At 46.1% G+C, this 27217-nt stretch overlaps 1 protein-coding gene across 12 annotated transcripts in view; it reads left to right on the top strand.

Annotated features, from left to right (window-relative positions):
• The window catches only part of ST7 (suppression of tumorigenicity 7), a 614758-nt gene that overhangs the window by 429954 nt on the left and 157587 nt on the right, over positions 1 to 27217 (top strand). For all 12 annotated transcript variants that reach the window (XM_085653135.1, XM_085653132.1, XM_085653133.1 and 9 more), the window contains exon 4: positions 23805 to 23859. In XM_085653135.1, the coding sequence (XP_085509261.1) occupies positions 23805 to 23859 (55 nt within the window). The remainder of the gene's footprint in view (positions 1 to 23804; positions 23860 to 27217) is intronic.

Below are 27217 nucleotides of genomic sequence, written 5' to 3'. Positions count from 1 at the left end.
CTGATGGAACATGATTGTCAGTTCCATTGAGAAGGAGTCATGCAGCGGCAAAACCTACATGAATTGAGGATGATCAATGAGTATCTAGTCCCTGCAGGTCATTGGAAATCCTTGGATTTAACTTTCATCTGATTGGCAAGTATATCCCCCTAAAGGGCAAATATTAAATAGTTTCATTCCAGTTCTTCTCCATGTTGAGGGGTTTTAATGCTCTGTTAAGAGACTTAGGTCAAGGATGGCTGGGCGTGTCTTTTAGCGTTAACATTTTTGCTGACAATAAATATGTTCTAGTGAGGCCTATAATTTATGAAAGAAGGTGGCAAAAAATCTGATTCCATATCTAAAGTTTGTTTCATTAGCCGAATATGGACTTGGTGTGTCAAAATGGGTACGTCGAACAAAGTTCTAAAGGAAGCTTTGTAGAGGGTACAAGTGAGCACAGAGCTGCCATCTAGAAGCCTTCCCCTGGTGATCCTGGTTCCTGTACATCAATAGGAGGGGATTACTGCCCTCTACTTCCAGGGTGGGTTCCAATGCTGGCCCTGAACCACCTGACCTGCTGCTTTCAGGTCATGACCCTTTATTACTAATCGTGGAATGGGGTAGACTCCTTACTTGTATGCTATTGTACCAAGGTACGCCTTTAACGTGTCAAAGAAATTTCCTCACCTGCTAATCTGAGTCTGAAAAGACTTGTTGACAAAAGTAATTCTCTGAATCACAGAATCAAGGGTCCACCTGTAGGCAACCTGGACAAGTGCAGGCAAGTCCCATATTCATACTTTACTATACAGATGTTTCACTATTGATCACATGATAACTTTTCTCACAAATAATTAAAAAAATATATATTTTTTTATTGAATTTTTAAACAGAAAAAATAAAACAAATCAATAAGATAAAGACAGTGACACATTCCAAGTGACATCATCTGCTTGCGTTAGTCTAATGAACATACATCGTAATATCATTGTAAAAAAAAAAGGGGGGATAAAAAGGCTAGAACAGCAAATACACGAGTGGTCCCATCCGCAGAACGACAAAGAGCTCCTTCTCTACTATGCCTCTACCCTGGCGGGCTAAAACGTGAAAGGGTAAATGGTCCGTATCAAAGATTGGGGTCTCTCTACGTGGAAGAGTCTTGGTTGTCGTGACCGGTCGTCGTCGGAGGTGTAGTGTCGTCATGTTCGGCAATCGTCGGGGTGGATCTTTTGGTCATATATAGCGGTTTGTTCTCCGCATCTATCACACTGAGATCCCTCGTGTAGGCCATAGCGATATAATCGTTCCGGTGTGTAGTAAACCCTGTTGAGGAATTTAAAGTGAATTAATCTGTGGCGTCCGTTGAGCGAGATTCTTTTGGTACTCAAGCAGCAGTAGAGCCACTTATCATCCGTCAAGTCTACCTGTAAATCTCGTTGCCATGCCAGTCGTGGTTTAGTGTAGTCGCCTTTTCTGGCGGACAGTGTGGTGTGGTATATTCTGGATACCAGTTTAGCGGATGACTGTGCTTTAATAACAGCAGTCAGTGCAGGCACCTCTGGGGTCTCTGCCATATCATCCCCAAGTAGGTCCCTGAGAGCATGTCTAATTCTGTAGAACTGGAATTGCGCAAGGGGCGCCCTTACTTCGTCCCCCTCTGTAACATCCTCCCAGGAATGGGCAATGCCGTTTGCAAAGAGGTCTCTTATGGTAAGTACGTTCAGCATCTGTAGCGCAGTTATGATTCCCCTGTCCCTACATGGGGCCAGCCAGTGGCACCAATCAAGACGGGCTATTGGAGCATATAATATATTACCAGCTTGAGCGTCCAGTATATAATGCCAAGCGGGTGCGACCGAGTTTAGGGAGTCCATTATACCAGTGCGTCTATCCCGGGGCACGAAGAGCAGGGCTGGAAGAGGCCTGGGTAGGGCAACTATGGTCTCAATCCGTATGTGCGGAATGTCAAAGGGTCCGTGTATCCAGTGATATGCAAGAGAGCATTGCGCAGCTCTATAGTATAATTCCAAGTCGGGAGCTCCAAGCCCCCCCCTCATATATGGCAATGTCAGTATCTTCCAAGTGACGTGAGGTTGCTTGCCCGCCCATGCCAGGCGCGCCATTGAGTAGTGAAGACGCTGAAAGTAGGTTCTGGACAGGACCATAGGTATGTTTGTAAAGAGGAAGCGTGGTAGAACAATCATTTTCATAAGGGATACTCTTCCCATCAATGATAAAGGGAGGCCAATCCACCTGTCGACATCATCCTCCAACTTGGAGATAGCTACTCCGTAATTCTCTCTAAGGATAACCTCTGAGTCGGTATGGAGCCGGATGCCGCCTCTGTGGTCCATTGCAGCGGGTATACCCGCTCAAGTCTAACCGTGGCTGGTGTGAGGGGGAACATGATGGACTTGTTCCAGTTGACTTTTATACCCGATAGGGAACCGAAGAGGACCACCTCACGCAGGTCCGGAGAGAGGTTAGGTTCAGGCTCTCTAACACAGATAAGTGTGTCGTCCGCATACGTAGAGACAATTAAACGGTAGTTCGGAAAACGTATGCCCCTCTTCCCATGATATTCCCGTAGGGCACAAGCCAGGGGTTCCGCCGTCAGATCATGAAGTATTGGCGATAGGGGGCAGCCTTGTCTCGTAACTCTGCAAACCCGTATGGGGTCGGTGACCAGGGAGCCAATCTGGATGCGTGCCGTGGGGGAGCAGTATAGGGCTGCGAGAAAACCGCCCCCACTCCCATGCGGCCAAGGACCTGCCTCATGAAGGGCCATTCGACCGAGTTGAAGGCCTTCACCATGTCCAAAAAGACTGTGATTGCAGGAACCTCCGAACGCGTATGTTGTAGAACAGCGAGAACGGTACGTAAATTATATGTTAAGTTCCTGCTAGGTACAAAGCCAGCCTGCTCCGGTGCTACCAGAGTAGTGACAAGTGGAGATAAACGATTGGCGAGCAGCTTCGCAAACATTTTGGAATCCACGTTCCTGAGGGACAACGGTCTATACGAGGCACACTCACCCGAAGGCTTCCCCGGTTTGAGTATGGCCACAATGATCGCTTCTCACATCGTCGGAGGCATCGTTCCTGTGGTGCATATGTCCTCAAACCGTGCGAGTAAGTGTGGAATTAGAAAGTCCTGAAACGCCTTATAGAAGGCAGCAGTGAGACCGTTGCTCCCCGGCGCACTCCCGGCTCTCATATCCGAGAGGGCTAAGACAACTTCCTCCCGATCGGGCGCATCAAGAACTCGCGGTGCCAATTGGATAGCCATGGGAGTTCAATGTGAGTCAGGTAGTCCAGTATGCGATCATCTGGGCTGCAGCCGCGGGAGGAGTACAGCTCCGCATAATACGCTCTAAATTGCTCCGCTGCCTGGTCTGATGTCTGGTATTGTAGTTCTGTCCCTACGCTGCTTAAGAATTTGTGCGAGAACCGTCCCCGGTTGTTCGCCCTCGCCGTCAGTCCAAGCGGTGGCATATTTCCCCGAGATGTTTTATTTCCGCATTGGCCTCCTTGTGATATTCCTGGAATGTCGGCGCTAGTTCTAGAGTAAGTTCTTCGCTCTGGTCCATCACGCGAGAGGACTCAATGTCCTTCAATTTACACTCCAGATCTGTCAGCCTGTTGCGGATTAACTTAAGAACCCCTGCGTGCTTGGAAATTGTAACCCCCCTGATATACACCTTAAAAGCCTCCCAGACAGTTTGGAAGAAGTCCACGGACCCCACGTTTACCTCAAAGAACGTCTCGATGGACATGGCAAGTTCCTCCTTAAAAACAGCATCTAGGAGGGAGTATGGCGGGCAGCGCCATAAAAATGGGGGAGCCTGCTTCTTTGGGAAAGCGAGTGTCAAGAATAGTGGCAAATGATTAGAGTAGGTACGTGAGAGGATCTTGCATGCACTGATATGTTGACATAGACGCCGTGAAGCAAACCAGTAGTCTATTCTAGTATGGACATTGGGATACGCAGAGTAATGCGTATATCCTCCTTGACTTATGTGTCTGTGCCGCCACACATCACACATGTCCAACCTTATCAGGGACGTCTCCACCACTCTGGCAGACGCCTAGGGGCGTCTGTCTGGTCCGTCCAACCTGTCTAGGGTTGGGTTCTTAGTAAAATTAAAATCCCCTCCCCACAAGATATGTTCCTGAGCGTATGATTGGGTCAAAGTCGTCAAATTAGTATAGAAGTCTGGGTGGTCAAAATTAGGGCCATAGACATTTAAAAGAAGAAGTTCCAATCCCTTCCCACAACACTTGGATAGGACAAACCTACCCTCTTTGTCTGTTTCCAAGGGCGTCAGTGTGACCGATGTCTTCGGATTTACCCACGTCAAGACCCCCCTAGCATGAGAAGTAAAGCCCGCGGCGTGTACATTGCCCAGCAGCCCTTTGGTGCGTAAAATGGGACTATCCGGATGTAGGTGAGTCTCCTGTAGTAGGGCCACGTCAACACGGTGTCTGTGAAGGTAGCTCAAAATTCTACGGACCTTCCGGTGATCGTTAAGACCACGTACATTCCAAGTGATCGGGACCATCGAGTCAAGAATGCTATCGTGTCCAGCCATCGGTGTGTCTGTCATTTGAGAGAATGCAGTTAAGAGGCAGCAAGGATAACCTCGTCAGGACTGTCACGCAAAATCCGTACATCATAAACTGATACAACAAAGAATACGTCTAAAAACATTTTCAACAATTACCCACCCCCCACTCGCGTCTGGCCAAATTTGTGGTGGTCAGACCTTTGTAACTTCAATCCCACAATAATGCAGCACGTAAAAGCTATCATTGTAAATAAGCATTGCAGCAATTCACGGATCAAATCCCCCCTCCCCCCCAGCCCCCTCCCACGCCTGCCCAACCCCAACTTGGCTGCGGTACCATCCCTCCCATCCAAACTGAAAGCCCACCCATTCCCAAACAACAAAACACATCCCAGGTGTGGCTCACACAGGGGTGGATGTAGCTCGCTCAGCAATAAGAGTGCAAGATCTATAAAGGCCATGCTCCGCACCCCACCACAAGAGATACTTGCAGCTGCGTGGTGATGTGGGTGAACACAGCTCAGAAGGCCCCCAGGTAGCATTAATGTAGTGTGGAGCTCAGCCCTGAGCTAACCCATAAAGCGTTCACACCAGAGAGGACATAGTAAATCAATAACCACCCCCTTCCCCCGTCAAGTGAAGGCTGAGGCAAAATAGTGGATGAAAGTTCCAGCGGTGTGTTCCTCCCCCTGTATGAGAGCAGATCGGCGAACCCCCTGCAAGGTAGGCAAGGTGACCAGTCCCCAGGTGAGACAGCAGGGGTCACAAATACAAGGGACATGTAGCCGCCATCCCAAACATAACACCAATAAAAACGTATCTTCTCCCCCCGAAATATCAAACTATACTCAGCGGTTAGTGTCACTATGGTGCGGCCAGTCCTGTTCATCCATAGGGCCTCCTGCTGCCTCATCAAGGAGGTGTTGGACCGGGTGAGGCCGCTTCACCTTCATCCAGTCTTTCAACACTTTTTGTAGGGCTTTTGGGTCGGTGAAAATATGCGCGTGTCCCTGACGATTTACTCTCCGTTTCGCAGGGTATAACATGGCGTAGTCCGCTCCCAGTTCACGAAGCTGTCTCTTCATGGGGGCAAACAAACGCCGTGCTTCTTGGACTTTAACTGTGAAGTCCGGAAACAGATAAATCGTCGACCCTTCAAAGCGTAACGGTGGTTTCTCACGGGCCAGTTTAAGCGCAACATCTCGATCCCTGTAGCCTAGCAGTTTCGCTATGATCGGTCTGGGGGGTGCTCCCGGTACTGGTCGCGGGCCAAGGGAGCGGTGTGCCCGCTCCGCCACAAACATACTTGAGAACGAGGAATCGCCCAATAGCGTCTTCAGAAGCCTCTCTATGAAGAGCTCCATGTTCCCCGTTGGTGTAGATTCCGGAAGGCCCGTAACGCGGAGATTGCAGCGTCTGGAAGGGGCCTCCAGGTCCTCTGTTTTATCCTGTAAGACCTGGAGGACCTTGCCCAGCTGTTTGTGTTCAGTATCGAGAACAGTTTGTGCTTCCTCCGTCTCTTGCAATCTGCGCTCCGACATATCAAGTAGTTCCGCATGTTTGTCCAGCCTTTCAGCCATGCGGTCCATTCTGTATGTTAGGGCGTCCATCTTTGTGCCCAAAGAGGATATCCCGCCTTGTAGATTTTTTTCAATCGCCAATAATAGTCCGTGAATGTCCTGACGTTGGTCTTCTATGGTCTGGTCCTGTTCCCCAACGCCATCCTCAGTGGGGGTCTCTCCGGACTTAGTCCGCTTCTGGTCGAACGACAATTTAGGCTGAGTTCTATCCACTCGCCCCATCTTGGTTTCATGTGTGAGTCTCTGCGGGAGCAAGCAGCAATTCGAGCGTCAGAAGATCAGTGGCGTGGACGTCCTGTCTCAGCTGTAGTGGCTGCGGGGAGCGCTGTGAGGCCGCCCGGTCCAGCTAGGACCCATTCCACAGTCCCCGCGCAGTAAGGTCTCCGCACAGTGATGCGGGTATTAAAGTTCCAAAATGGCAGCACACCGCAAGTCGCCCAGCATGTGGTCTGCGGCTCTGCACCCCAGCTGCAGGGCTCACCTCCTCCTCCTCCAGAGGGATTTCCCCTTCCCCCCCTATCTGTCCAGGGGGGTCGCCCCAAAACAATCTGCTAGTGGGAACCGGCAGAAAGGCAGTCAAGGGCCTCAAATAGTGGTTATCTCCCCCTGTATTGACTTTGTCTTTAAAGAGAGTGTCTAATGTGCAGTAGTTGTTCCGTCGCTCCCCTGCCAGGCAGTAGTGAGAGCACAACACATGGCGGCGTTAGCCAGTCGTCGTGTGGTCAGTTCGCTGCAGACCTCAGGAACCAGTGTGGGCCAACGTGGCAGAGTGTGGCTTCACCCCTCCACACTGGCACACATCAATACTTTCAGGAGGGTGAGGGATTCAGTGCAGTGAGCAGTTCTCAGCAGGGGACAGCAGAAATCAGCGATTCAAGGGAGGGGGGGGGGTGCTTTCTGTGCCAGTTCGCTGCGTAGGGAAGCAGCAAAGCTCCCCGACAGGCCTCGCTGTCAGCAGGGGCGCACTCACCGGCAGCTCATCAGGCGTCTGGCAGGCAGTCGAGGGAGCGCGGCCTCAGCTCCCCTCAAATCACTGGCTTTCGAGTCAATGCAGGGCCGTCCTGCCGATCTCTCCAGGCGGCCGGCCCTTTCCCCCACAGCCGTCAGGGACGTGGAAGACCAGCAGCCGCAGACACGAACTGCAAGGTCTTCGAGACATCAGTCTGGTCCCACCGCCGCAGGGTCTCTGCGACGGGACTTCGACGGCTGCACGTCGCCTCCCCAGCCGGGGAGGGGAAGGAGGATCGCCGCACCGCAACAGCCTCAACACAGCACCAGCGTCCAGGGCTCAGTCGGCCCGGAATCAGCTATGGGCCGTATCGTCGCTCAGGGGGCAGGTAGGCGAGTCGTTCTTCTTGACATCGGCTCCGCGACACCTCAGGGGGCCCCGAATCACCGTTTTACAGCGCTAGCAGTACACAGCTGCAGGATATTTGCACTAGTAATGTGGCGGACTATCGGAGCTCTCGGCTTAAGCGGCCATCATAGTTGCGAGCTGGCTCCGCCCCCCTTTTCTCACAAATAATTACGAGCATGAGAATGCAAGGGTGACCTTAACAGGTATCAAAAACGGAAACCTGTTTTGGCAGAGCAAGCTATTCACCTATTTCAAGTCTCAAATGCCAAACGCAGTTTCTCCCTCTTGCCCTATATTATTTACAGAACTAAAGTCGCTTCACTGTTGATGAATCTGTTCACTTCCGGTTCAACTCCACTTCTACAGTATTCTAAAGTACCATAGGCAAAACGCCAGCCATCATAATAATTGCTATGATCCCAGTTTGGTTACGAGTAAAATGGGAAAATACCCTTGTTTCCAGTAAAGGTTAAGTTGAAACAGTCTGTAAGGCAACTCGTGCTCATATAAAGCGCTCTGATACAGTCCTGCCAAGTGCCACGCAATGATCATGGCACAGCTCACAGCTTGCTACAGGCAGCTCGTACCCGCCGCAGACACTGCTCTAGCTGAGCTTATTTTACTCCTGCCCGCGCCTGATTCAGCCCGAGCCGACTGACTCCAGAGGGGGGAGACCTGAGACCGTGACCCAGGAACTCACAGGAGTCTAATCACCATATGTGGAAGCCCCGGGCCAGGAGGCAATTGGAAACCCGATTTGCAGTGTCTTGTGGCTTTGCGTGAGCTCAGTCTGCCTTCCGCAGCCGGCCCTTGCAGAACAGAGTTGCTGCCTGCCACCAGTGGTGGCTGGTGACATTTGAAAGTGGTGGGTCGTAAAATCAGTGTCGGAGTGGACCGCGGTGAGCGAGCTCAAACAACCTAAGGAGGGTCCGGTGGGGGGGGGGGGGGTTCCCCCGAGAAACTTTGGGCAAATGGTGCATTTGTCAAGCAAATTTGAGAAAGCAAGAAGGTAATAAAGCAATTGTGAAAGTGCAGTTATTACATTAAACATTACTAAACACCTTTTTTCTGCAAAATGTCTGTAATAGACTAGTCTCCCACATTAAAAAGAAATGTCAAGAAAACGGTATTCAAAAAATGTTTATGGAGGTCATCAGGGCAAGACTGCAGAATAGAGCTGGCAAACTCTGTGCACCTCTCTGAGAAGCATACACGCTACGTGCCATCAGGGCCTAGTTTCAGAAACATTTCTATCTACAAATGTTCAGTCTCTGAAGCTAGGCACTGCTGGCACGCAGCGTGTATCTTTTTCAGAGGTGCATGGCAAGGCCTAACCTCAGAAACGTAACATTTCTTATAGATAGAAATGTTTTTTTTTTAACTGGTTCGGTTTAAGGCCCCATGGTGGAGGACTTCTGTGTAGTCAGCAAAACACATGCCAGCTTTTTCTTTGCAAACTATGTTGTGGCATGAAAGATGCTGGCAATGGTAGAAGGCAAGCTGGTGCCTGCTAGAAGTTAGAACATGTCAACTCAAAGCTGAAAAATTAGCACAATACAAGCAGAAGCAGAAATCAGACTGTCCCAAAATGCACATGTTCTATTAGAGACACGCAAGAGAGAGAGAGGGTAACAGAAAGCCGGGGAGAGGCACAGAGAGAGAAACTGTGAGGGGGAGAGAGAGAAACATTTGGAGGGGGTGTGTGAGCGGCTTAAGTGCACTGCAGTCATGGCCGTAATGGCCAGACTCACTGAAAAATAAAGTATCAACAAAAACGATTAAATGAATGCATGATTAGTTGGTAGATGTACAGTAACAGACAGCACGGGACACAACGTTCATTATTAATAGTCTAACTGTTTTAATTGTAGTCAAAGGAAATATTTTGGGGTAATTCTTTCTGACATGTTTGCTGTCACTAGAAAATAGAAATGCATTTTCTACACGATTACAGCCAGTTACTGGTCAGGCAGAGCTCAGCTCTCCTAAGTGCACCTCCCAACTTTCTCTGTTCAGTGAGTGCAGTCTGGACTGTGGCAGACACTCAAATTAATGTTTCTGAAGCGACGAGGTGCATGGCAGGGCTTAGGTAGTCAGGACTAGCTGAACTAGACTCTGGTGCAGACATATAGGCCGCCCTGCTGGAGCCTGACACCATGCAGGCTGCAAATGCGAGTTTGCTAAAGTCTCGTGCTCAGCCAGCATTCATCCCCTAGGAGGGCTCCTTAACACACACACTCCGCTCATCACTGCAAATTCGGCCTTTCTTTTCTAATTGAATTAAAGGCACATCCACTTTTTTCCATTATCAGCTTTTGCACTCGACCTTACTATTGCCGCTTGTCAAATGGACGTGTTTAATCCGTCTTTATCCACTGCCCATTCCAGCTCAAGTCCTGCACCTTCACCCCTAACTTCCACGCGTGGTGCTACTGTTTTGCACGAGACAACTTTACTGCTGATAAGCAATGGCGCAGCTTTTTATATTGCCTGGATAACTCTTCTGTAGTAACACAGGCAGCACGGTATAATCCACCCATTATGTACACTATTAAAACAAGGCCTCCCAGCAAAAAGCCTTTAAAAAAAAACAATTTTACTCCTTCGGGGTGGGCAGCGTAGCACTTGAATTTTCGTGCCTGGAGAAAGTGACAGCGTTATTAAGGTGGAGAAGTGTAGCTCACTGGTTAGAGGAGGCATACCCTGAAGCAGAGATCAGACCCGGGACCTGGGTTCGATTCCCGATGCGGCAGGGTCCAGAGCCCAATCGTCCACGGACTCGATAATTCTCGCTTCGGTGCCCACTCTAAGCACGAGTTCACACTATGCAGCTCTGGGCAACAAGCCTGCTTAATCTCCACAACGGCCCCCCGCGGCGGGATGCCTGGCTTTCACCTTGGGGATGCCCAGTACGGGTTATCTTACAGGGAAAAACCAGGACGGGTTCCCAATGCAAGCGCCAAGATGCCCGTAGGGTGATAGCTGCGCTCTATAAGTACATCAATCAATCAATCAATCAATCATTAACTGATGCAATAATTCTGTCCGGCATCCGAGCGACCATCTGGGCACGAACGACAGAAGGCATCTGCTGCTTGGATCCCGTGCTAAGCCATGATAAATATATTTATACAGTTTCCTCCTCAACTTGCAGTCACGGCAAAACCTCTAACCAACTCATGCAGAACTACATTAGACATACTTATTTTTCGAGGCACTGCTTTCCTTCCAGAGGGTCCCTGACTGCTGCGTATGCTTCAGAGGTGCTTGGTAGTGCCTAGCTAGGCCCTACCACGCACCTCTAAAGCATATAGCTGCGTGCCAGCCAGGATCCAGCAGGGCGGGCCAAGCTGTCTGCAGACTGCACCAGACCAGTATGTTTGCATTTCCAGCGCTATATAAACATATTCGCATTCCCACTATAAACATTAACAGTCTTTGAAGTGCAGAGTGATTCTCTGGCAGGGTCACTCTGCACTTCAAGTGCAGAGTGACCCTGCCAGAGAATCACTCTGCACTTCAAAGACTGTTAATGTTTATAGTGGGAATGCGACTGTTCAAGAGCTACGGGCGGCTGGCTGCTGGCTTTGGAGAGGATATCTATAATCTATGCCACTTGAGTCCTGTGCACTGCACTACGGCCATGACTGCAGTGCACTGCACGCTAGAGTACCGCCGCTCGCATGAACATATTATTGCGTATTTTATTTTAATTTTATTTTATTTAATGCGTTTTTATATAGCGCGGACTTTACCCGAAGGTGTCAGAGCGCTTCACAATAGCAGCAGTAATGATACATAAGGAGCAAAAATACAAGTGAGCATGTTACAAAATCAAACGGTACGTTACATGAGGCAATAGTGACAATTGTGCAAGTATCAAGGGCAAACAAAATACAAGAGGTAGCAAACGATACGTTACAAACGGAAAAAGTGATGTGTGCAGGTTACAAGAGCATACAAAGTACACCTAGAGGTAAAAAGTGAAAAAAAAAAAAAAAATTGCAATAAATGGCCGACACTCAGAACACTAAAACAGAAGTTACGTTACATGAGGCAGTGGTGGCCATAGTGCATGTATCAAAAGCAAACAAGATACAAGAGGTAGCATACGATACGTTACAAAAGGAGAAAGTGACATGTGTGCATGTTACAAAAGCGATCAAAATACAAGTAAAAGTATAATACTGCAATATATGGCAGACACTCAAAACACAAAACACACTGGGAAGGCACTTCTATAGGCATGGAGAACAGAATTTCCTATAATGGAAGGACTTCCTTCAGAAAATATAGGGCGTGAATTAAATTTGGAAGTGTCTTTGAAGGAGGAGAGATTTGAGGTCAGTTTTGAAGGCCTGGGAAGAGGTGGTGGTCCGGAGCTGAGGCGGAAGTGAGTTCCAAATTCTCACCGCGTTGCCTGAAAAGGATTGGGCCATCGATCTTTCCTTCTTGAAAGTGGGAGGTTCAAGCAATAAATATTCTGCATTCCGTGATGGTCTGGAGCCACCAGAGAGTTTGTTTATCCGCCAGGTAGCGAGGGGAGGATGAGTGCAAGGCTTTGTGGGTGATACAGGCAGTCTTGTAGATAGATCTTGCCTCTATGGGAAGCCAACGGAGGGTGGATAAAATGGGTGTGATGTGGTCGCTTCTTTTGGCCCCATGTATGAAGCGAGCTGCTGAATGGAGACCAGACTTCAGGGGGGACAGGTGGGACTTGGGGAGGCCAGTAAGAAGAGAATTGCAGTAGTCCAATCTGGAGAGAACCAGCGATTGGACCAGGGTTTTAAGGTCGTGCTCCGGGAAGAAGCGACGAATCCCCCAAAGAAGGCGCAGTTGGTATCGAGCAGACTTTGCGATGGAATCGATGTGGGAGAGTAGATTGAGTTTTTTGTCGAGTATGACGCCAAGGGATTTTGTGCTCTCGACAATGATGGGTTTATTGTTCAGTAGATTGATCTGATCCATCCATGATTGCACTGGGGGAGGAGAAAGTGAGGAGGAGAGGAGGAGGAATTCAGTTTTGGAGGGATTCAGGACCAGTTGATGAGTTAACATCCAGTTTTGAATGGAGTCGAGAGTAGAGCTTAGGAGGGAGAGATCGTGAGTGGAGGCCACCTTAAGGTAGATTTGAGTGTCGTCCGCATATAGATGATAGTGGATCCCGGATTTACTCAGGAGATTTCCCAATGGTTCTAAGTAGAGATTGAACAGTGTGGGTGCAAGTATAGAGCCTTGAGGGACACCTTGACCGACCGCTAAAGGAGATGAAAGACTGTTCGCTATTGTGATCATTTGGGATCTATCAGAGAGGAAGGAGGCAAACCATTTGAGCACAGTGCCCTCCATGCCCATTCTCTGTTGCAGAGTGTTAAGGAGAGTATTGTGATTGACAGTGTCAAAGGCTGCAGAAAGGTCAAGAAGAATTAGAAGACAATACTCCTCTGAATCGAGTATCCGCAGTGCGTCATCAATCACTAGCAGCAGGGCTGTTTCAGTGCTGCAGTTTTGAATGAAGCCGGACTGGAAGTTGTCCAGAAGATCATTGTCCTTGATATGGCGAGACAGTTGTTTCGCTAGACATTTTTCTGTGATTTTCGCAAGAAAGGGTAGGTTAGTGATGGGACGGTAGTTGTTAGGGTCGTTCGCATCAGCGGTGGGTTTTTTAAGCAGAGGGGTGACCTGCCCAGTTTTGAAGGAAACAGGAAGGGAGCCTTGACTGAGGGAGAGGTTGACCAGAGTGGTCCAATAGGAGAGAGAATGGGTATAGAAGTCAATGGCAATGGCACTAGGGATGGGGTCAAGAGAATGGTTAGAGGGCTTTGTATCGAGGATGCATTTAAGTAGGGCATCATCAGAGATGGGGTCAAAGTTTTGCCAAATGGTTAAGGATTTGCGCTCCTCTGTAGGGGTAGGATGAATGACCTGATCTACAAGTGATTTCACCTTTTCATCAAAGAATATAGCGAATTCCGCTGCTTTCTTTGTGGAATCCTTCAATTTGGAGGTTGGGGGAGAGCTGTTTGGGTTCTTGATGAGGTCGAATAGTTTTTTGGGTCTATTTTTGGCTGAGTCAAGGAGGGATTTGAAGTGCGACGCTTTTCCAAGGAAGATGTGCTTGTGGTACTTGGATCTTGCTGAACGAAGCGAGGCCAGATTTTCGGTGGAGGGCGCTTGTCTCCATTGTTTCTCAAGGACTCCTAGGTACTTCCTTTCTTCATAGAGGGATTTGTTGAACCAAGGTGCTGAGGGAGTGGGCCTTTTCTTTTTGCTTTGGAGAGGAGCGACATTATTGATTTCGACTGCAAGGACTGTGAGGCATTGGGAGGTGAGTTCGTTAACATCTAGGTCCGGGTCTAGCCTTGGAAGTGATAGCAAAGCAGAATCACAGAGGGTACTGAGGTCAATATTTTTAGTGTCACGGAACATACAGCAACTGATAATACAACAACAAAACCATAACTAATACTTATAGTAACTCACTCACTCGTAACTCGTCGTCTAGTAGGTCGGACTGAACGAAACCAGGTGCCTGCAGGGGGCCCGGCTGCCAGACACAGTGCCATTGCTAATTAAGTGATTGGATGCACACACTACCGGAATTTCCGCGAGGCCGCCTCAGCCCTGTCACTGCTACCCCTTACCTCTGAATCCAGCATGCCCCGTGCAGGGGAAGGCGCGGCTCCTTCAATGCCAAACGTACAAGGCACTCTGCACTGCTCCCTTTGCCTCCTGCAGCGGCCGCCAGCCAGGAGAGCTGGAGGATCACTTCGGGGACATGGAAGAGGAGAACGACGCGGCTGGTGGTAGCAGCAGTGAACACGAGGTGTGTGTCTGCCTCGACGTCGACTAAGAGGCTCTGACGTCACCCTCGCTCCTGGTACCGCCTGCGTCTCAGCCAATCCAGACGCTGCTCCAGCAGCGCCAGGATTGGCTTGAGCAGTAGTAGTGCGCATGTTCTATTTAGGGCTTAACATTTTTTGCGACCAGCCCGAACGTGCGCACTAGGCTGCTCATTAGAAGAGCGGCATGGAACAACCCTCGCTCTTCTAATGAGCATCCTAGTGCGCATGTTCGGACTGGTCCCAAAATTCTTAAGCCCTAAACAGAACATGCGCACTCTTGCTGTGCTCTCCGCTGACCGGCACCTGATGTCATGATGATGACTCATCAGACATTTGTACTGAACTCCTGCTGCCCCGCCCCCTTCTGAGCCGACTGCCTCCGGTGCCGCGGCCTGGGATTTAAATAAATCATGTGAGTGAGAGACTGACGTGACGGCAACGCTTGTTAGTTGTTACTAGTCAACAACTCGAGTGCCTCAAATTAATTGGTGGGGCAACGCCCAAGTGCCCTAATGGACGCACCGCCCCTGCCTGCGACCACCAGCGGCCTTCGCCACAGACTCACTCCGGACTGACTCAGGACCTCGGCCAATGGGGCCGAGGTCCAAGTAAGTACCAACCAGAGAGCCTTAAATTATAGACAGTGAATCCCTTATCTTAATTGCTTCATTTTCCTCGAGAGAAAGTGTCACTTAATAGTTGTTAAATGCCACTCATAATAACCCTGAAATGTATGAAATCATCACACATGGCAATCTGAAACCTTGGCAGCTATTATACGAGGCATTGTAGGCTCAGACTAGGATGTAAATCAGGAAGATAGCGGAGACAGTTAAAATTACACCAGCATTTCGAGCGTTTTCACAAAAACGAATCTGCTTGTTGTTGCTGTGAATATTTAGCTTACCTCTCCTGTAGACTCCATAGTGGTGGCAGGGCCCCTACCATAGGGGTTCTGCAAATCGCCCAGCAGTCATCTGCCGAGACTTCACTTTGTAAAAAGAGCGCGTGGTGGTGGCGCGCGTCACTGCTGCATTTTAGCAGCACTGCGCAGGGGCTGGATAATAAATGATGCCCAGGGCCATCATTGGTAGCGCTTTCGCGTGCTACAAGATTGACGGCCCTGGGAACCACATACAAGGTACGCCGCGCACCATCAGCACTTGCTAGGTGGTGCGTGCGTGCACTGCAGTCTGTGCGCTTTCACTAACATAACTGCACATCACGTGTGCAGGCAGTGCTTCGACTTCAGCGTCAGATTCACAACCGCATGTGTGGGGGAGGTGTCTGTGTCCCCAATTAAATCATAAATGCCGCCGCCATGTGCCACCAGGGTCGCGCCTCCGCCCCCAAAATAGACCATTTCTAATGAACTAATAGTACTCAATCAGATTTGCTGAAATAGTCTGCTTTTTCCATATTTTTGATTAGTTTGGATTGGCTGATGCAGGACCAGTTAGCATTTATCATATCCTAGCCCGCCCATCCCTCACGGACTATCTATCCTATGACCCATGAAATAGGCTATTTTGTATTGTCAGAGTACTGGTTCGTAGTTAGCTTCGATTGCGAGATGCATCCCGCTTCAGGTTATTTTCCTCTATGATTTGTGGAAGCAAATCTGTAGTTATGTGCCGCTCCACATCCATTTAACTGCAGAATGAAAAAATAATTTGTCTGCTTCTATATTTGCCATACTCTTACACAATGCAGAAAATCTGCCACGTAGTATAAGCCTAAAATAACATCATGTGTACAAATTAGTTTTTTGAAATATTCACCTTAATTAGAACATGTTATGAGTAGAATGTTATGTTTTTCTAAAGATGTCTGTGCCTGTCATTTTTATGTGTGATGAACCTCGAAAGACGAACAGCGGAAGCGAACAATATTGCACTTGTAGAAGTATAAAAAGCTAAACACAATGTAAAAATTGAAAGGATGAGCAGCTAGTGTAGCAGGTTGTACAATCTATTAAAAACAGTCTGGGCCCCTCTTAACGCGTCAGTATTTAGTCGAAGATTAGATTCACTAGGAAGCACGCATTCCTCCAGCCAATGACGTGTTTCTCACGCAAAAGCTTTGTGATGTGATTTCCCAATGAACAGAACTTGCTCTGTATTACCTGCCATTGATTCTAGCCAATACGAGCAAAGATAGCTTTGCCAAACCTTTCCAAGGTTCCCCTCACATCAACTTTTTCCCCTGTTAGGTGTTAAGGTATTGGCACTCCAGCACAGACTTGCTTTTCAGGGGTACTTTGCATGTTTTGCTCGATAGATTTTCAGTGCTATTTCTGAGAGACTTTAGATTTTACTTTGTTATGATCTACTTACAATTTCAGGAATATCTTAAGGGGTTAATGCACTCCGTACAAAAAAATGCTCCACCAAAAAGTCTCTGCCCTCTATAGATTTTAGGGCTGAATCCCATTCTTCCGAGGTCCATTGCACCAGTGCGATTCCACCTGGGAATAGGTGCCACCTGCAATTAACTTTCAAGTGGCAATTACTCACATATTGTTTCCCATTGTGGCCATTACAGCGAATGATAAATTCCATACCCTCATACTTTGGGCTATACATACCTTTGAGAAATAAAGATAAACGTAGCCGTACCCTTTAATTGCACATAATTGAAGTATGTGCCTTGATAGAATAAATACATTGCACTGCATTTGTAAGGTTCGTTATGGGACCATGCGGCTGTAATTTTGGGAAGAAATTGATTTTTCTTTTTAAGTGACTGAATCAATACAATAAAGCTCATTGACCTGTTGAGTTCAGAAAGTGGAACTGTCCATTCTGGAGTAGGTGCGATGGCAGGAATATACTAGCAGCTAACACACCCGAATACTTTGCCTAGTAATGTATTACTTCATATTTGAACATATTATCTTATTACGATCAGCAGGGAGGTATGTATCCATCTGATAATAAAAGCCTTTGCTAATAGAACTCTTTTGCCCTATAGGGTTTCTGCTCTCTGAGCAATGTGACTGGTAATAACTAATCAGAACTGTTATTGTTTTGTATACCTTCCCAAAATTAGAGTTTTGTTATATAATGCTCAGAAAAGGTGTCCCCATTTATTCATTTAAGCCCCCATGAACCTTTTTGTTGTTGTTTTTGTTTTACCCGTCAATAGTTTTTTTGAATAGCATGTCAATCTTGACACTGACTGAAACATAGAAATCCCGGTTCTCATTGACATAAATCTTAGTTTTCATACGGTTAATTGGTCATTTATTTTTAATATTGGTAATTGTGCAAGTTCTACAGAGTTATTAATAGGTGTAGGTTTTTCTAGCTATGATTTATTATTAGGTTGAGACACTTGCCCAATAGTTTTTTGTAATTATTTAGTGATTTTGAATTAGTTAACAAGTTTGTTAATCAGTTTAAAAATTTCGATTTCAAAGCTCTTCATGGCATAAAAACAAAGAAAATGTTTTAAAATATTTAAAACTGTTTTGCAGAAGTCTGTTCCTTAAATAAAAAGGGGCAGTGTTACAAGATAATTATTCCATGAAGCATCTTTATGAACCCTCTCATGCAGAAAATTAAGCATATTACACAAGGTGTAGGTGAGGCTATCTAAACAAGAACATTGTACAAAAAGTGTACTTCTCTTATTGGATTACTCACTACTTTCATAAACTTCACAAAACTACTGACAAGGTGCATGTCTGGGCAATCACATCATTGTATGGTTCAGACTATTTCTGTAAGACTGTGCATTTGAACAACATAAACTTCAAAACTATGCGGGAATGAGTCCATGCGCACCACCAGGGTATGTTGACCTTAGTCCTGGCTAGCTCACAGTGCACCATCTGTACCTATAAATCCTACAAGATACCCAATGGGATGTGCAACCTCAGAACATGACAACCCTGACTCCCCCAAGGAAATTGTGGAAACATATCTACCACTTTTGTTAGTAACTCAGACATGCCCAAAGGGTAACACAAGAAATACTCAAATTGTCATTTGAAACATTTTTTGGCGCAATAAGATTCTTGTGTAAAATATGTGCGCTGCAATGATTAATACAGAGTAATCATCATTACTAGAATGCTAAAGAAAATAAACAGTTCATACATTTTGCTGTTACATTGATTAACTGTGTGTGTGTGTGTATATATATATATATATATATATATATCATATCACACCGTCAATCAACAGCTTCACGCCATAGACGGAGACGGACCACAAGTAGGTGCCAAAGTGCGTAGTTTATTAGCCTGTTCGGTCCTGACGCATTTCGGTTCGAAAAGAACCTATATATACACACACACACACACTTATATCTTTATCCCTACTTAGCACTTCCTATCCTAATATGCGTAGGGTGTGCAGATCTGCCAGAATGCCCCAGAGTGGTCTAACTCCCCATTTACCTGAGGGCGTGTTTCAACTGGGAGCCCGCCTTTGGTGTAGAGCAGGCCACCACCCTTCTCAGGAAGATAACCGGATTCAGATGGGCATTGGGGTGCCCTCGAAAGTGCTAGTGAAATGCTCTTCTGTCTAAACAACTGATTGATGTAGCTTATATAATAAAACTTCAACCAGGTTACAAAGCCGGAGTTCCACTCAGGCCGTCATTATTGATTTTACCTTCGCAGTGCCCCGAGCCGACAGCAACAAAAATCAAAAATGTGCACAGTGAACTTAGCCCTAGTACAGAATGTTCAAGGCTCTGATAATATACCTAAAAAGAAGTGTAAATGTAAGTGCAAATCCATTTCAGATAATATCATCCCATATGGGCGCACTAACAAATGTGTGTCAGAGTCATTGTTTAAAAAAGATGTCGATTTAAACGTGAACATGTAAAAATGGTGGTATTCTCTGCCCGATGTGTATGTGACTACACAACAACAGCACATTGCAAAAACGTCTGCAAAGTTGAAGGCCTTCTTTTCCCCAAAAGGAATTCTTAAAATAAAATGTCTTTCTTGTCGCAGGGCTAGGCAACAGCTTAAGATGTGTATAATTTTTTCTTGAGCACTCCAGTGGAGCCTTCAGTCAACTGGTCTGATCTTGTGTTTCCATGGATGTCTGTAGTCTATAAGATCCAATATTCCCCAAACTCGACCATGCATTATCTTTTTAAATTTTATATAGCGCTCACTAGACCCCAAGATATCCGGTATCAGAGCGCTTTACACGAGCACCAGTTTAGTTACAGATGGACATATTCATTTTTGTTAGGCACGGGTAGATTAAGTGAATTTCCCAGAATCACAGGATGTTGAGCGTCGTTGCTGAGACTCGAACCCGGTTCTCCAGCTTCAAGGTCGACCTCTCTAGCCATAAGGCTGCATAGCTGACCTTTGGCACCCTAATGAGATGTATACAACCGACCCACGGCATATTGCTTTTATGGAGATTGCGTAGTTGTCTCCATTGTGTTTCAGTGGTAGCAGCCACGTTTTCTACTTTACTGTTTTGCATACCTGGAACTGTGGTGCCACCATGTGACTAATCTGTGTACTACAGGCAACCCAGATGCCATATTGCTATAGTTTTCTTAATTTGCAGGGGCATTGACTGTATCACGTATGGTTGAATAAAGCCTTGGTGGTATTATTGCATTATAGTCTCATTCAGTTGATTTCAGTTGCAACAGTTTTTTTTTAATTTGGAGATTGCTAGAGTGGACACACTTGTTTTCTCATTGCAAAGGATACAATACCGTGTGATGTTGCACAGGTTAGTAAGGTGGTCGTGCCAAAAGAGATCTGTAATCTGTATATAAAAAAAAGACAATATTAGCAATAATTTAAGACAGAAAAATGCACGGCTTGTGACCTATGTTGAAATAAAGAACTGCAAACACAAAGAAATGACGGAGCGCTGAAACCTTTCAGACACCCACCCCCAATTCACAGATCTGGGTGAATCCATCATCGTTCTTTTGCTCACTACGTCACCCCAGTTCGGGCCCAGCCATATGCAAATCAGTCTTGTCCCTGTGCCTCATGGGAACAGTCCAGACCAAACTGCCAAGGCAGGTCTTCCCAAGACCGAAAACCAGCATCCTGAGACCGGTTTTGGGGTTACACCCCTCATCAGCCAGGCTAGCTTGAATCCAGAGGCAAAGTGTTCACTTTGCCACTGGATTCAAGCTAGCCTGGCCAATGCGGCAGCTCACTGGATATTTGGTAAGGTCCTGTGGCAGTTCCCTCCGTCCGTCCAGCTCCAAAGCAGTCAGGGGTGTCCGTCCACCATTTTCACCTCTGAGCGGAGATTGCGCGGCGTATTTAATATGCAGCTGGCGTGCCAACCACTGGGGCCCAGGTCATCTGTGCTGCTGCATGGCAGTGTCGTAGGGTGGCCCACATCAAAATAGGGCTTGGAAGCTGGCAGGATGTTGCAGGATTAAAGCTCCGGTCGGGAGCTCCGGGAACTCGCGTCTTACACAGCCATGTTCTTGGCCATGCCCCCCTACATAGCTCCTTTTTGGGCCTATTGTATAGGGATGTGACGGTGGTGACATGTTACCTGAGGCAGCACCCTAGACTCACGGGTGATGTAGTTTCTGTACTGTGACAAAACATGGCATGCAATCAATGCTTATGTGCCGGGCCATTTGTTCTTTGTTCACCCTTAACTGTCCCCTACAGAAAACAATAAATGAAAGCAAACAGTTCCCGATTAATGAGATTTAAACCGCAAGTGTTTGAACAGTTCAACAATACCTGGATTCAATAAGGACTAGTATTTAACAGTTCAGAATACGTGTATATGTATTCTAGCCATGTTTTCAACCTCATCATTATAAACTGTACCCGTTTCAACTATCTCATTTCTTTTTCCTTGAGTGGCAAGGGAATCCTCATGAATGTCTTCAGTTTGAGTATGTTTGTCTTGAAGATTTAATTTTTCTCCAACCTTGCCCTTTTTTATTTCCAATTCCGTCTTGGGTTTACCCATCTGCACTGTCTTGTGTGCCTTCCATAATCTGGCATGAGATTTCAACAACCCTAGGTTTCCTTCAAAATTGTCAAAAGCTTCCATCAGTGCTGCAACCATCTCTCTATCCTTAAGTTCCTATGCATCGAGTCACCAAGTGTCTTGTCTCGATTGTTTACCTATCACTAACATCACAGTGAGTAGTCAGACATTCCTCCTGCAAAGTAATCGACCTCCACTAATGTGGGAATTTTGGTACCAACATGAAGAAGTAAGTCAGTCTTAAAAAGATTACCATGAGCCCCTGAGAAAAAGGCATATTGCTAATCAGATGCATGCAACAGTCTGCATACATCAACTACTCCCAGGGCTCCTGCTCTTTGGGGTTATCCAAATGTGTCCTTGCATTGATTGACTTACCTTTATTTGACTAAATCATTGTGGTGGCGTACACACTTTACATAAAGTTATCTGTTCTGACACATGCCCTGTATACACCCATATAGTACCAGTTGTGGTCGGTCCATTTTTTTGGTTGGTAAATTAAGGATGGGCGTGGTGTCTCCTGGACCAAGATTCCAAGCCAAGCCTCTAGTGAACCCTGCATGCATCAGGGGCTATATCTCTTTCAATGATCCTGAAATCATTACGGGCCATCCCCCTCGTGTTTCAAGTATAGGCCTACCACACCCCTCCTTTGATCCTATCCTTGAGACTATTAACATCAAGGGATAATACTTTCAACTGATCAGTATCCCTGAGTGTTGCAGGCAGGAGAGTATTCCTTGAGGATGATTTGTGTCCCAGATGTGATCAGCCCAAATTGCCTCTGATGTGTCACAACCTAAACTCGAAGAACCACATCCCAACGTAATACCCCTGTAATTCCCACCGTATAACGAACCATAACGAACCACAAACCTGCATCTCGAGTGCAAGAAAGGGCTTGCCTTTCCCCAATCATACACAGACTATGGCAGGTAACCATGACATTTTAACTCTGTGTTTTCCACAATTGGATCTACTGTTCACCATCGTTGGCGTGGGATCGGATCGTCTTCCCTGATAATGAAAGCCTACCACGCTCCTCCAGCGCTTCACCTCTCGATTTGTATATTACTTTGAGCTGAACGCGCAAAGGAGCATTTGCCAGCTTGGTATCCACGTTATGCGCCCTATCCACTGGAAGTGATGCTTCTTTCGTCCTCTCACCACTTATCACCAAAACTCGAGAGCCAACTGTAGAAACAGTAAAGAAGAATGTGGCAAGGGTGAAAGTAGAGACTCAAGACTGCGCCACTTCTGCCTCGCCAGTTGTTTGGCCTGTGAGGTCTGTGGAATGGAGTCCGTTCCTGCAGGTGTTTTGCATTCATAGGATTACACGTAACTACAACTGTGAATACATACACCTGACCTCTACCTCTGTGCAACCAACTCCTTGTAGTTCAACATAAAATGGGAAACTCCTCAAAACTGATCTCACAAATAAGTACTTCCAAAGTGACACGTGTGTATATGTTGGTGTATGTATGTGTGATATGATAGATGGTAAGAATTTCTGTTATGACACACTATCTAATGGCATGATTTTTGAAAGTTTGATGCTTATGCAAGTTGCATTTGGTAGTATTTAATAAATAGATAAGTACTATAGTAGTCTGGAAAAGATCATCACATGGATTGACAATTAAATGGGAGGCTCCTAGCATAGAGGTCACTTTTGATTGATTAAAAAAAATGGTAGCAGATGGCCCAAGTCACACCCCCAATTTGGTTCTCAAAAGACGAGAATCGAATAACATTCCTAGCGTCCTGATTGTTATGGTGTTAGTGTCTCCTAACTCAGTGGGTTAAAAGGTAACGCTGATTCGCTCTTTTCCAACCAATACAATTTCTGGCTTGGTGGCTTAGTTAGTTTATAGTTCTCCATTGCTTAATCTCTGCCAAGGAAGATATTGCTGGTGATTTACTGAGAGCTTTGACATAGAGATCTACCAACGTGTATCTGCATTCATTTAATTCCCGAGACCATAGACTGTAATCAGGTGTGCAATGGGGATGATATAAATATTAAATGATCGGTAGGAAAGAGCACACCCCTAGAGAATGCCACAGGTTAGGGCTTGCAGAGTAGATCTAAATTGCCCCATCTGAACACATTGGGCACAGTGCCACAGAAGGGGTTGAGGCACTCTAGGGCTCTGCTGCTCATCCCCCACTGACTCCAACCTTTCACACAGTCGCACATGGTTCATGGTATCAAAGGCCGCAGGTACATCTAGGAGATTGAAAGCAGCTGAGTGATTTAGCATTTGATTTCCGATATCGAGCACAGCTGTTTATTTCATTGATCAGCCAACAAAATTAAGGTTGCAAGGATGAACAAACAAAATATAACTAAACAAAGCAAAATGAACTTCTAAAAAGTATATAACTACCTGAACTGTGACTTAAATCCTTGCATTTTTATTAACTTGATGCTTAAACTTGATCGGCTTTGGTTTTGCTGCCCGTGGTATTAATCTGTGCAACTCTCTCTTAATCTGGCAGAATGCAAAGTCTGGAGGAATCCACTGAATCTCTTCAGAGGAGCAGAATATAACAGGTGAGCGTCGCAGAACCTGCTCAATAGGCAGACGCCTTATACGAAGATACTAACTATTCATTCTTGTGGCGATTGCCTGGTAGTAATTGTTCTTGTATTGAAATGAGTAAGATGCAAATTGGTGGAGCTGCGAGACCTAATGGACAATAGAGAGACTGCATTAGTGCTGACAGAGCGAGAAAGACACAAAGACAGAGAGAGGGGATCAACCACAGATAGTGAGAGAGGGAGTGAGAAACCACCACGTACCAGGGCCATTTCAAGGCATTTTTGGCGCCCTAGGTGAAGTACATGTTTCCTGTCCCTCCAACCCTTTTAATGCAGCGATGTAGCTAGAGCCTCATTTAGTGGGTTCGTGAATGGGGCCTAAAAGCAGGAGAAGAGCGCTCAAGGGTATTGGCTTGTCATCCATGCAAATAAGTGACCCTGCCACAGGCTGGCCTATGCAGTGACCGGGGATGGACAGAGAAAGACGTCTTTCCTATACACTACGCCGATGCAAACACTCTGATAAACCACAGCAGGCAAAAAGGATTCTTTCTTGGACGGGTAGAGAGAATGACCCAAAACTCCGAGAGTGAATAAATGCACTAGTGCAGACAATCGCTAATGCACCCAGAGATGAGAGATAGATGGTCTTTGAGTAACACAGTCTCAGACATGCAGAGAAAGAGATACACCGAGACAGCTACAGACTGTGGGGCAGTGGTGTCAATAGAGAAAAACGTCCAAAGACAGTCATAGCGGCTTTAGTCCAGAAATGTGCATTCCTTGAGCGACGCTGAGACTTGATAATGATGTGTATGTTATGTCTTATTGATCAAAACCTAACCTCTGGCAAGGAATTTTTTGTTGGTGACAATGACATGGTGACGAGACTTTGCAAATGAGTGGAGCACATGAGTGATGAGAGCAGCACATTCAATTTGTCTCTTTGACCCTCTTGCTGATGGATGCAAAGTGATGCTACAGATGCATAGAAGGATAAGACGTGCCTCCGACTGATAGCAGGAATGCAAATACTCCTGAAAGATGGGGGCTTTGAGTATGATCAGAATTTATGTACCCCGGTTGAAGATGTAATCTTTTACGAGAATGTGGCACCACTGCCAGAGCTGCCGACTTTGGAACTAGGGGCTTAGCGTTGGCTCAACATCCTGTGATTCTGAGCAAATCACGCAATCTCCCTGTAACTTTCAAAAAATTGAATGTGTCCTTGTGTAATGTAACTGGTGCTCATGTAAAGCGCTCCAATGCCTTCGTTTCAAGTTTGCACTGTATAAAACTGCAACAAAAATATATAAAATAGATGGCTTACCCTGGAAAGAGGTGGTAATGGGAGGGTACAGAACTCTTGCCAATTACAAAACGCAAGCCCCTGTGGCACAGGGGGTCCTCCAAGCCTTCAGCCATCCACCCTGCCCCACTGCTCTTTGTAGAGACCCCACTGAGCCCAATGCCACTGGATTGTTGTGAGATATGGGAGAGTTAGTGGCCCCGCTTCACATTCTGCACGGGCGGCCCCATCATTATGCGTTATGCCACTGCTTGGAATGAGCGTGATATTGCACATCCCACTGCTGGCTGCATGAAGTTCGTGCCTACTGCAATATCAACCCAGTCCCTGAGCTCAATGAAGAGGGCTTCAGTGCACTTCCTGGAGAGAAATGTCTCTTTTGATTTACCTAGAAGAGTGGATCTGCTCTTAGTTTCCGCGCCGCCTGCATTGCAGTAGTGGACAATGTAATGCCACATACATTCATTATATGGGCACTACTTTTGAGCCTCCTCCCTCCACTCCGAGAATGTGTGAAATTGCACTGCACTCTACATGCGATCTCTTTAAAGCCAGCATCCACTGGAAAATGACAAAGTACAGAGAAGCGGTAGTAGTGTCTAATAGATCGCACTTCAGAAAGAGTATGTAATCAGACTGAGCAATTAAAGTGATGTTCTTGATTTACCTTATCATAGATAACAAACAAACAATTGTTTGTGGTGCCACTCAGGGTTACGAAAGCACCCTACTACCCTGGGTGCATAAACATACAGCCTCTGAAAACAGTTGCTGTGTATTACAATGTACAATACAGGTACCCCGGCACTCAAAAAGTGATATCTATTTCCCTTTATGTCCAACCTTTATAAGCAAGAATGCATTTCAAATTTCTCAATGTATCACTGATAACAGGCAAAGATGGATTCGTAAAAAAGGATGTACTTTTTAATTTAGGCAAAACGATAGACTAGGACATCATAGTTTTCAAACATGAGACATGGAGATCCCCTGTTCTTTCAGAAGAACATAACAATTAGAAAACTAGTTTGTAAGAGATGTCAGAGGCTCTATAGTCTTGATCCAACAGCCGACACGTGTTTCGTCACATCCGATGACTTTCTCAAGGCTTTTAGCGAAGGAAAGTTCTTTAGGAATTAATAGATACTATTTCTTAAAATTGGATAACCGGCGTGGCCACGATACGCCCGATGTTTTCTGTATTTGGAAAAAGGCGAGGTCCGCCTATCCCACGAATTAGAAGTCCGGCAATCCACCTAACAAGTGATTCCGAAAACATTTATCATAAAACCTGTGTATATATAATGTCTCTAGTTATTGTTCAATCTTTCGGTTTTCCAAAGCCCGGTACACAAGTTGAAAAGAAGTATTTGCCCCTGTTAGTCTTGTCGTTTCAATAAAGCAGTATCTCTAAGGTGTGATAAACCTTCAGTATCTCTTGTTGGAAGTTACCATTGTTCGGTACCCCATGTGGGCTTTGATAGGCCCCAGGTACAAGTGCCGAAATCCTGCGGCAGGGGCTTTGGAATTCCCGTTCGGTGCAAAGCACTGGAATAGAACACATTCTCTCACCTGCGAGGTCCATGCACTTTTTTTTAAAAGCATTGCAACATATTCTTTCTTTAAATCATTGAACTGGAACTTTATTTTCAAAGGGCTGGTACCGTTACATATTTGCAATCATCTGTGTCCTCGACACAAAAACCTTTCATTAAAAATGCAAACTCTGACCTTTGATTTAAGAATAGGGGTGGAAATTGGTTATAAGGTTCAGAACAGCATGAAGTTGACATCGACTATGTCATCCAAAAAGTGCATTGTCGTATTCTTACCAATGCAGCATTCAAAATAATGTCCAAGTTTAAATTATTCATGTCTATTAACGTAAATGAGCCTTATTAACGCAAATTAGCTACCAAGACACAATAGAACACCACGATATGCAAGATTAGAAAAGCACCCAGATACAGCCTCCACAAAATAAATATTTTTTAAATAAGACCAACCCTAATTTTAAATGTTTAATTGTATAGCACTTATAGCAAAACGACCAAGAGAAGT

Source organism: Triturus cristatus, chromosome 4_1, assembly GCF_964204655.1.
Source record: "Triturus cristatus chromosome 4_1, aTriCri1.1, whole genome shotgun sequence".
NCBI classification, from domain to species: domain Eukaryota; kingdom Metazoa; phylum Chordata; class Amphibia; order Caudata; family Salamandridae; genus Triturus; species Triturus cristatus.
Note: the sequence above shows the minus strand (reverse complement) of the source record. Positions and strands in the feature narration are given on the sequence as shown.